This window comes from Salvelinus fontinalis, chromosome 5, assembly GCF_029448725.1.
Source record: "Salvelinus fontinalis isolate EN_2023a chromosome 5, ASM2944872v1, whole genome shotgun sequence".
Taxonomy (NCBI): Eukaryota; Metazoa; Chordata; class Actinopteri; order Salmoniformes; family Salmonidae; genus Salvelinus; species Salvelinus fontinalis.
In genome coordinates, this window is record NC_074669.1 from 7,907,163 (window position 1) to 7,919,368 (window position 12,206).

At 41.9% G+C, this 12,206-nt stretch overlaps 1 protein-coding gene across 5 annotated transcripts in view; it reads left to right on the forward strand.

The window, feature by feature from the left end:
* Positions 1-12,206, forward strand: part of LOC129855020 (receptor-type tyrosine-protein phosphatase beta-like) — a 113,268-nt gene that overhangs the window by 95,011 nt on the left and 6,051 nt on the right. For 4 of the 5 annotated variants that reach the window (XM_055922261.1, XM_055922258.1, XM_055922259.1 and 1 more), the window contains 12 exons: positions 91-348; positions 1,109-1,366; positions 1,640-1,894; positions 2,089-2,397; positions 2,548-2,817; positions 2,956-3,210; positions 3,442-3,714; positions 5,674-5,937; positions 6,449-6,585; positions 6,731-6,884; positions 7,301-7,388; positions 7,487-7,581. In XM_055922261.1, coding sequence (XP_055778236.1) covers positions 91-348; positions 1,109-1,366; positions 1,640-1,894; positions 2,089-2,397; positions 2,548-2,817; positions 2,956-3,210; positions 3,442-3,714; positions 5,674-5,937; positions 6,449-6,585; positions 6,731-6,884; positions 7,301-7,388; positions 7,487-7,535 — 2,570 coding nt within the window. In that variant the 3' untranslated portion in view covers positions 7,536-7,581. Of the gene's footprint in view, positions 1-90; positions 349-1,108; positions 1,367-1,639; positions 1,895-2,088; positions 2,398-2,547; positions 2,818-2,955; positions 3,211-3,441; positions 3,715-5,673; positions 5,938-6,448; positions 6,586-6,730; positions 6,885-7,300; positions 7,389-7,486; positions 7,582-7,693; positions 7,703-7,818; positions 7,907-8,052; positions 8,144-9,256; positions 9,331-11,669; positions 11,805-12,206 lie in introns of those variants that run through there. The other variant, XM_055922262.1, reaches the window with a different exon arrangement.

Here is a 12,206-nt window from a genome sequence, read left to right on the forward strand (position 1 = left end):
GGGGTAGTCAGGAGGTGTATAACACTGTCTGCGAAATGATTCTGTGTAATAGATGATATTAATATGATATCTGCCCTTTTTGCCTTTCAGAGCCCAACGTGGTCAGTAACCTCACGGTTGAGGGTCTGAACACAACTGCTATCAGACTTTCCTGGTCCAAGCCGAATGACCACAAACCAACCTACTCCTATCTGGTGACCATCTCCAAGAGTGTGGTAGAGATCATCCCAACCACGGTCGAGATGTACACCTTCACCAATCTCGATCCTGGGAACTGTTATAACTGCTCTGTGGTCACGGTCGTCCAGGATGTTAAGTCTGATTCAACGGAGAAGATCATCTGCACAAGTACAGTTCTAAAGATCCCCCTTCCTCCCTTCCTCCTTTCAACCCTTCCTCCCTTAAACCCTTCCTCCCTTCCTCCCTTCAACCCTTCCTCCCTTCAACCCTTCCTCCCTTCCTCCCTTCAACCCTTCCTCCCTTCAACCCTTCCTCCCTTCCTCCCTGCAACCCTTCAACCCTTCCTCCCTTCAACCCTTCCTCCCTTCAACCCTTCCTCCCTTCAACCCTTCCTCCCTTCCTCCCTGCAACCCTTCAACCCTTCCTCCCTTCAACCCTTCCTCCCTTCAACCCTTCCTCCCTTCAACCCTTCCTCCCTTCAACTCTTCATCCCTTCCTCCCTTGATCCCTTCTTCCCGTCAACCCTTCATTCCTTGGCTTTCTCCCCTTCTCACTTTTACATTCTTTTCTTAGCAAAGTGGATTTCATCTGAGACGGGTGACAGTGCGTATTTCATATCTAAGCGTAGGAGCCTAGTGGTTAGAGCGTTGGGCTAGTAACCGAAAGGTTGCAAGTTCGAATTGCTGAGCTGACAAGGTACTAATCTGTTGTTCTGCCCCTGAACAAAGCAGTTAACCCACTGTTCCTAGGCCGTCATTGAAAATAAGAATTTGTTCTTATCTGACTTGCCTAGTTAAATAAAGATAAAATAAAAAGCCAAGTTAAAGACACAATTAACACATTTAACATAACACTTTTAAGATCTCTGTATCTCTAGTCTGTGTGAAATGTGAAATGTTCATTTTTTCCCCTTCTATCTACCCTTCAGAACCTGCGATGGTGGAAAACCTCATCGCCATAGGAACAACAACCAACATGAGTGTGACCTGGCGTAAACCTATGGGACAGGTGGACAACTACACCGTTACAATCTACAAAAACAATGTGATGGAGAACAACCGTACCATCACCAACAACTTTCTTTCAGTTGTGTTCCAGAACCTGAAGCCAGGGAAAGTCTATGTTGTCAAAGTGGCCACCAATAGTGGACCACTCACTGAGGCACTAAATGTTACAAATGCAACGTGTAAGTCAGTACATGTTTATAAAAGTCCAACATTCCAACTGTACTCCATTTGTTTAGCATGGACCAATTTGTGTGAATTCATATTTGGTGGTGGAGATTCCACGTCTGGGTTTTCAAGTCTTCATTAACCCACATGAGTTCCTTCTATATTATACAGCACAATGCCAGAGATAGATCATAATCTAGATGGAATGTTGTCTGATGTCATCCCATGCCTGAAACACTCTATCGGCAATCTCTTCCATAAGTGACTTCTCCCTGGCTTGTTCCCAGATCCCAACCCTCCTGGAGGCATCATGGTGGTGGACCAGACCACTGGTTCCATCAACATCAGCTGGGCCCGACCCCTGGACATGGACCTAGGTCAGTACAACTTCTCTGTGTTCCATCTGGACCGGCAGAACCTGACGGAACACAACTGGATCCTCCTGAAGAACCTCCAGTCTGGAACACTCTACAACATCTCTGTGGTAACTGTAGGGCCGTTTGACTACCAGAGCACAGTGGTGACGACGGCCAACTCTACCAGTGAGTGACTCCTGAACACAAACATTTACACTGTATCTACACAGCACATGTGCTAGCAAGGAGGTCCTGGGTTTGAGCCGAATCAGGAGGAAGCGGTACTCGCCAAGCATGACGTCCGTTACACAAACACTCATGTGTACACTCACACAGATTGAACATGTTCGTTAATTATCTTTGTTGTTCCTTTGTCCCAGGGCCCCAGTCTGTGATCAGGCTGATTGAGGCAGGAATCACAACTACCAATGTGACTCTAGTCTGGTTTCAACCAGAGAGCAAACCAGGCTACTCCTTCAGAGTGGAGGTCACCAACCAGTCTGGCACCGCCGACACCGGGCTACAGTCTGGGAGCAACTACAACACCACCATCCCCGGGCTACAGTCTGGGAGCAACTACAACACCACCATCCCCGGGCTACAGTCTGGGAGCAACTACACCTTTACAGTGACAACACTCACAGGGGACGGCACCATGGCAACTCCGGTGACGGTGTCTTATTTTACAAGTATGTTCCCATGGCAATAAAGCTAATCTCAGTTTAACTTTAAGAGTTATTTTATCTTTCTAAAATTGGTATTAATAAGAGTACAGCATATGTTGATCAGTATTCACTTCTTTGTATACTGAAAACTAACCTAAGATCCTCTGTTTCCAGGACCATTCGCCGTTAGTGGTTTGGTAGCATCTACAGTGAACACAACCACTGTGAACCTGACCTGGACCAAACCACCTCAGTACCAGAGTGGTTACACATACCGTATCCAGACTGAGGGGTGCGTGTCCGCTCCCACAAACCACACCACGGAGACAGGAGAGGGGGACCTCATCTCAGAACTCACACCAGGAACCAGATGCACCTTCAGTGTTTCCGTCAAGGCACTGAACAGCATAGAGGGAGAATCCGTCTCAACCTCTCAGTACACAAGTCAGATCTCCTTCCTTTTTACCTTTTTAGTTATTTGGTGTTTTTCTAAAAACTCTCAAAAGGAGTTCATATCGCTTCATACTCCCCCTCTCTTCTTTTAACATCCCCCCTCTCTGTTCCTCTCTCCCTCTCTACCAGAGCCCGAGTCTGTCAATACGTCCATCTACAACAATGGTAGCAACAGTACCATAGTGGTGCGCTGGGAAGCACCCAGAGGAAACGTAGAGCATTATATAGTCTATCTGAACAAGGTCCTTTTCTCAGATTGGCTGAACTCCAGCATTCGGTCAACATCCTTCCTTAACCTGTCAGCTGGCAGAAAGTACACAGCCGTGGTGACCACTATCAGTGGGCCTTTCAACGCTTCATCAGAACCTGCAACTACAGCAACTTGTGAGTTTGAGGGAGGAGATGGAGGGAAAAGGCCCAGAGTTCTACTCAGCATGCCTCTTTTATCTGTTAGAGTTCATTCATTTGTTTTCGACTGTTTAATCTAAGACAAATGTTTTTTTCTTTCTCACTTAACCAGAGATAACTTTCAAGATTATTTGTACAAGGAAATTAATTTCACAGATGTTATTGGCAACTTAGATAAACTGACATTTCTGTCCAAATCTCTCTCAGATCCCAACCAGCCTGGGCCCATCCTGGTCTTGGAGAAGACCACTAGTTCTATCTCTGTGGAGTGGGGTGAAGCTCCTCTGATGGCCAACACCCCCTTCAGTTACCTATTGACCTACCTGTCAACGCAGCTAGACAACAAGACGGTCCCTCTGACAAACACCAGTCGCACACTGCCCAATCTGTCCTCTGGAACACCCTACAATATCTCTGTGGCCACAGTGGGAGTGCTAGAGCTCCAGAGTGAGAAGGTCTGGAGCAGTTTGGTCATGACCAGTGAGTGTCAAAACACACATACTACATACATGACATGCGAACACACACACACACACACACACACACACACACACACACACACACACACACACACACACACACACACACACACACACACACACACACACACACACACACACACACACACACACACACACACACACAAACACACACACACACACACACACACACACACACACACTACACACACACAGTGGCAAGAAAAAGTATGTGAACCCTTTGGAATTACCTGGATTTCTGCATAAATTGGTCATAAAATTTGATCTGATCTTCATCTAATTCACAACAATAGACCAACACAGTGTGCCTAAACTTGTCTATATTGAATACATAATTTAAACATTCACATTGTAGGTTGGAAAAAGTATGTGAACCCCTAGGCTAATGACTTCTCCAAAAGCTAATGGGAGTCAGGAGTCATCTAACCTGGAGTACAATCAATGAGATGAGATTGGAGATGTTGGTTAGAGCTGCCCTGCCCTATAAAAAACACTCACAAAATTTGAGTTTGCTATTCACAAAAGCATTGCCTGATGTGAACCATGCCTCGAACAAAAGAGATCTCAGAAGACGTACGATTAAGAAGCTGGAAAGGGTTACAAAAGTATCTCTAAAAGCCTTGATGTTCATCAGTCCACGGTAAGACAAATTGTCTATCAATGAAGAAATTTCAGCACTGTTGCTACTTTCCCTAGGAGTGGCCGTCCTGCAAAGATGACTCTTTTGTTGTTTGCAAAAGAGCACCTGGATGTTCCAGTTGGATGTTCCACCTGGATGTTCCAGCGCAACTGGCAAAATATTTTGTGGACAGATGAAACTACAGTTGAGTTGCTTGGAAGGAACACACAACATTATGTGTGTCGAAAAAAGGCACAGGACACCAACATCAAAACCTCATCCCAACTGTAAAGTATGGTGGAGGGAGCATCATGGTTTGGGGCTGCTTTGCTGCCTCAGGGACTGGACAGCTTGCTATCATCGACAGAAAAATGAATTCCCAAACAATGATGTAGACAGTTGGGTGATGCAACAGGACAACAACCCAAACAACAGAAGTAAATCAACAACAGCATGGCTTCAACAGAAGAATATACACCTTCTGGAGTGGCCCAGTCAGAGTCCTGACCTCAACCCAATTGAGATGCTGTGGCATGACCTTGAGTGCAGTTCACACCAGACATCCCAAGAATATTGCTGAACGGAAACAGTTTTGTAAAGAGGAATGGTCCAAAATTCCTCCTGACCGTTGTGCAGGTCTGATCCGCAACTACAGAAAACGTTTGGTTGAGGTTATTGCTGCCAAGGGAGGGTCAACCAGTTATTAAATCCAAAGGTTCACATACTTTTCCCACCCTGCACTGTGAATGTTTACACGGTGTGTTCAATAAAGACATGAAAACGTATAATTGTTTGTGTGTTATTAGTTTAAGCAGACTGTGTTTGTCTATTGTTGTGACCTAGATGAAGATGAGATCAAATTTTATGACCAATTTATGCAGAAATCCAGGTATTTCCAAGAGTTAACATACTTTTTCTTGCCACTGTACATGACATGTGAGCACACACACACTACATGCATGACATGCGAGCACACACACACACTAAAAACATGACATACAAACACACACACACACACACACACACACACACACACACACACACACACACACACACACACACACACACACACACACACACACACACACACACACACACACACACACACACACACACACACACACACACACACACACACACACACACACACACACACACACTACATACATGACATGCAAGCACACACACACACAGACTAATTTCTGAACACATACACTCAAGCACACCCACTTACAATCCCAGCCCTGAGACGTTTGTATTCTGTATTCATAGCTATTGTTACACTAACCTCTCTATACTCCATTACATCTCATTTCCCAGGACCAGAGAGTGTCGAGTCCCTCAGTGTAGTGACAGCAGAGGAGAACATAACATTGACCTGGATCAAGCCTGTGGATCACAAACCAAGCTACCACTACTATGTGATCTGGACCAACTCTGGGTTAATCATCAGTAACACAACCACACGTATGGAAAACCTAATCCTCGATCAATTGGTTCCTGGTAGTCTGTATAATTTCACCGTGACAACAGAGACAGCTGACGGAACAAAGGGAGCTCCAGTCTCAAACTCCAGATGCACCAGTAAGATCATAACATGCTTTACATGCTTTCACATGTAGGCTACCATACTGTACCACTATTGTGTGATGGATTGATAATGCATATAGGGATTTATAAAGGACATACTATCATTACTATCACCTACAGACACTGATCCAGATTTACTATCACCTACAGACACCGATCCAGATTTACTATCACCTACAGACACCGATCCAGATTTACTATCACCTACAGACACCGATCCAGATTTACTATCACCTACAGACACCGATCCAGATTTACTATCACCTACAGACACCGATCCAGATTTACTATCACCTACAGACACCGATCCAGATTTACTATCACCTACAGACACCGATCCAGATATGGATCTTATTTTAGATGTATTTTATTATTGAATTGTATTTTATTTTTGAACTGTGTTTTGATGTCTTGTAATTGTAATGAAATTCAGACATGATCTACACATTTCCTAGTAATACAAATCTAAACTGAAAACCTCCGTGTCTCCTTCACTGTGCCATAGATGCCAGCCCTGTGTCCAACCTGAAGTGTGACTCTCCTAACGGCCCCAAGGTGATCCTGTCCTGGACCAAACCCAAAGGTCTGAAACAGGGCTTCCAGATCACTGCTTATGAAACCAACCAACTCCCCCAGGACCAGGTGAGTACAGTAAATATTGGTCACAAAATAAAAACAAATATTGATTGATTGAATACATTTATGACTGGCTGATTGATTGGTTGATTAATTTTATTAATTCATTATTGATTTCATTAATAATTTAATGATTTATTTATTGGTTTAGGTACACTATAACACTAGTGGTGACTGTACGCCAGCCTGTGGCCACACAATCTCTGACCTTAAGCACAATACAGACTACACCCTGACTGTAACCACTCTGGGCTGTGGGAGCTCCAGCACCATCCAAATCCTCACCTGCAAGACTGGCATTAATGGTATGTGATAAAAACAATTGCAATTGCAATGTAGGCTCAAATTTGATGGAATAGGATAGAATATAACAACATAATTACCCTCACAATTTGAAAATGAATGTTTTCACACAAGACGTTGACAGATATTAAAACCGTTATGTCTCGAATAACTCTGTTCAATCAAAGTCCTGTGGAACTCCCTCAGGACCCAGGTAGCTACAGCTCTTTTACTGTACAAACCACCTGTATGTAATACATTTATAAAAGGATTCATAGTAATGTAGTCATATAGGCACTTATAAGGCACTTTGACCTGTTATGAATGCTTATAGCAAATCTTATAATATGCTACAGGGTCATAAAAGGCATGATGAAGGTTTTTGGAGTGTATCACAAGGCGTCCTCTTACCTTTTTTTCTCTTCCTTCTTCTCTGTAGCTGTCATCGGTGTGGCTGTCGGGGTAACGATTGGAGTTTTTGCCATCCTCTTCATCATCACCGTTGGCTTAATCATCCACTGGAGGAGGTGAGCGATCATCATCATCATCATCATCATCATCATCACTCGATAAATTAGATGTTTTTGGAAGGTCATGTGATTTTTGTGTGCTTTTGTTGTTACAGACAAACCAAGAAAGACACGTCAGACATCCAGATTCACTCCATGAGGTGATTTCTTCTGATCTTTCACTTGTTTCTGTCTCAGTTTGAAAGTTAATGAAACTGTAATTCTGTAATAGCAAAATAAGAGAATATTTGTCATAAAATTACTTAGGTTTTTATTTAACTGCTAACATAACTCTCTTTTTATTTATCTCTCTTTATTTCCAGAGCTAAAGTGTGAGTATTAACTCTTATGGTAACAGTAAACTTGACACATTGAATAATGCAGCACTGTCGCTTGGTGTCATGCATGTGTCTGTCTTAATGCTTGTCTCCTGTGTCTCTATGAGCAGAAGCGTGGCCGTGAGGGTGGAGGACTTCGAGGCTTATTACAAGAAGCAGAAAGCAGACTCCAACTGTGGTTTCGCCGAGGAGTTTGAGGTAAAACATAAAGCTATTTATTCAATCATACACATGGTATGGATATTCCATCAGGCAGCAGATGATTTTCTGTATTCGGTAAATATGCCTGTGTTTGCTTGTTCGCTACTGGTGCCTGGTGGCCTAATGTCTCCCTCTCCTTCTAGGACCTGAAGCCAGTGGGAACAGCCCAAGCTAAACGCAGCGCTGAAGCCCCGGAGAACAAGTCTAAGAACCGCTACAACAATGTGCTTCCCTGTGAGTCTACCATAACCCCTGACCCTGGACCCCTGTCTCCATGACAATGGCCCCTGCCACAGCTAGCCACAGCTACCATTGCTTATCATATCCAATCCATCCTCATTGTCGAACAGACTAACTAACTCCTTTGTTTATTCAATAGCTCAGAGTTTGACTAGAGGCTGCATGTGCACCACAAAGTCAGAAAAGGGACCAAATTATTAGCGTGAGGCACATGGGCTACTAACAGCTTACTACATAATATACACTTTGTAACATTATTACTATCTTAGCTACAGTATACATATCTCCCTGGTATATTACATCATTTATTCAGCAGCATACAATACATTTTTGGACTTACGTTGTTGTGCTGTGCTCACTTCCTTCCAAACCACTCATTGTTGAATTTGCCATTTCTACTTGTTGTGTAATGTTTATATCCAATGGCCGATGAGCACAGATACGTTTTATCTATAATTTCTCTTCATTATTTATCTTCATATGACAAGGATTGAAAAGGATTTGCCAGTAGATTGTTGACTTGATTCATGATCATGACCGTTAGCTATGATTTTGAAAGTATGTTGATATGATCAGTCCAATCAAATACTGTAGATATAACGTGATTTGACATCATTTTATCTGTGGCCAATAACCTTGAGTCTTCTTGGATGGGCACTTATAATATGACTCTATGTCAGAAGTCAAAGGGCTAGAATTTGAGGTCTCCCCTTAACTTTGCGGTGACGTAGTGTCCCCATGAGTGACAGAACACGGAGCCAATCACAGCGCAACGCTCTGTATTTTCTGCTGGCTTGCCCCACCACCACAGAAAGGACTGAGCTAGTCTGAAACACCAGCATTTTGGAGCTGCAATACTCATGAAAACAAAAAAGAGACCTTGTTTGTATGCAGTTTTAATAACTCAATGATATATATATTTTTACATTGTTTGCAAACTAATATGTGACACGTATTAATGCCAAAATAACATGAAAAACAGCCAAGCCTGTTAAAAATGTGGGGCTCAAAAAAGATGGGGCTCTGGATGACAGGTTGCCACTGGGGCAGAGTGACAAGAACTCTCATTTCTATCGATCCTCATTCCTCCTCTTTCCCAAATCCCAGATGAGTCCTCTAGAGTGAAACTGTCCATCCATGGGAGTCCATTCGACGACTACATCAATTCTAACTACATCCCGGTAAATACTGACCTGTCATCATCATCTTCATCATAATCAGCTTTCTCCGACACTCTGCGCTTCAGCTCTGCTCTGGGGTTATTTCACAAATATGATCGATATAGCTAGATAACTTCCATTAGACTCAGAAATAGGTCTTCATTGTCAGGTTATAGCTAGATAACTTCCATTAGACTCAGATATAGGTCTTCATTGTCAGGTTATAGCTAGATAACTTCCATTAGACTCAGATATAGGTCTTCATTGTCAGGTTATAGCTAGATAACTTCAATTAGACTCAGATATAGGTCTTCATTGTCAGGTTATAGCTAGATAACTTCCATTAGACTCAGATATAGGTCTTCATTGTCAGGTTATAGCTAGATAACTTCAATTAGACTCAGATATAGGTCTTCATTGTCAGGTTATAGCTAGATAACTTCAATTAGACTCAGATATATGTCTTCATTGTCAGGTTATAGCTAGATAACTTCCATTAGACTCAGATATAGGTCTTCATTGTCAGGTTATAGCTAGATAACTTCCATTAGACTCAGATATATGTCTTCATTGTCAGGTTATAGCTAGATAACTTCAATTAGACTCAGATATAGGTCTTCATTGTCAGGTTATAGCTAGATAACTTCAATTAGACTCAGATATATGTCTTCATTGTCAGGTTATAGCTAGATAACTTCCATTAGACTCAGATATAGGTCTTCATTGTCAGGTTATAGCTAGATAACTTCCATTAGACTCAGATATATGTCTTCATTGTCAGGTTATAGCTAGATAACTTCCATTAGACTCAGATATATGTCTTCATTGTCAGGTTATAGCTAGATAACTTCAATTAGACTCAGATATATGTCTTCATTGTCAGGTTATAGCTAGATAACTTCCATTAGACTCAGATATAGGTCTTCATTGTCAGGTTATAGCTAGATAACTTCCATTAGACTCAGATATATGTCTTCATTGTCAGGTTATAGCTAGATAACTTCCATTAGACTCAGATATAGGTCTTCATTGTCAGGTTATAGCTAGATAACTTCAATTAGACTCAGAAATAGGTCTTCATTGTCAGGTTATAGCTAGATAACTTCCATTAGACTCAGATATAGGTCTTCATTGTCAGGTTATAGCTAGATAACTTCCATTAGACTCAGATATAGGTCTTCATTGTCAGGTTATAGCTAGATAACTTCCATTAGACTCAGATATAGGTCTTCATTGTCAGGTTATAGCTAGATAACTTCCATTAGACTCAGATATAGGTCTTCATTGTCAGGTTATAGCTAGATAACTTCAATTAGACTCAGATATAGGTCTTCATTGTCAGGTTATAGCTAGATAACTTCCATTAGACTCAGATATAGGTCTTCATTGTCAGGTTATAGCTAGATAACTTCCATTAGACTCAGATATAGGTCTTCATTGTCAGGTTATTGCTAGATAACTTCCATTAGACTCAGATATAGGTCTTCATTGTCAGGTTATAGCTAGATAACTTCCATTAGACTCAGATATAGATCTTCATTGTCAGGTTATAGCTAGATAACTTCCATTAGACTCAGATATAGGTCTTCATTGTCAGGTTATAGCTAGATAACTTCCATTAGACTCAGATATAGGTCTTCATTGTCAGGTTATAGCTAGATAACTTCCATTAGACTCAGATATAGGTCTTCATTGTCAGGTTATAGCTAGATAACTTCCATTAGACTCAGATATAGGTCTTCATTGTCAGGTTATAGCTAGATAACTTCAATTAGACTCAGAAATAGGTCTTCATTGTCAGGTTATAGCTAGATAACTTCCATTAGACTCAGATATAGGTCTTCATTGTCAGGTTATAGCTAGATAACTTCCATTAGACTCAGATATAGGTCTTCATTGTCAGGTTATAGCTAGATAACTTCAATTAGACTCAGATATAGGTCTTCATTGTCAGGTTATAGCTAGATAACTTCCATTAGACTCAGATATAGGTCTTCATTGTCAGGTTATAGCTAGATAACTTCAATTAGACTCAGATATATGTCTTCATTGTCAGGTTATAGCTAGATAACTTCCATTAGACTCAGATATAGGTCTTCATTGTCAGGTTATAGCTAGATAACTTCCATTAGACTCAGATATATGTCCTCATTGTCAGGTTATAGCTAGATAACTTCCATTAGACTCAGATATAGGTCTTCATTGTCAGGTTATAGCTAGAGTTACTAGTATTTAGTCAGTTACTTCACATCCATCTCACATTAACCAGAAGATACAGACAAGTATGAAAAGGTTTAGGAAAGTTAGATGGTGATTATAGTAGATGCTTACTTACTGGGTCAATATGTGTCCTTTGCCAGGGTTACAACTCCAGGAAGGAGTTTATTGCGGCCCAAGGTCCTTTGCCCGTCACCGTCAATGAGTTCTGGAGGATGATCTGGGAGAAGAACGTCCAGACTCTGGTCATGCTGACACGCTGTAATGAACAGGGACGAGTGAGTGAATACACACATATATACACATGTGCGCACACACACTCAGACACACACATAGACGTGTGCGCGCACACACACACGAGACAGCACACTTAACAGATTCAAGGCCAGCTCCGTCTCAACTCTTCAGTCGGCCAGCCCAAGCAGGTTGTTGTTCAAAAGATGGTGACCAAAATGATCATATTTACAGAAACAGGAAACCTCAAATAATCATATTGATAGAAACAGAAAATCCCAAATTTATCAGGACTCAGAATATGACCCAGATGCAGACACAGGAGGCGGATAGTACAGTTCTCAGATAATTTATTAGAAACACGGGGCAGGAAAATTGCAAGTCAAGGGCAGGCAGAGGTTTGTGATCAGGTCAGAGTCAGGCAGGTACAGGACGGCAGACAGGCT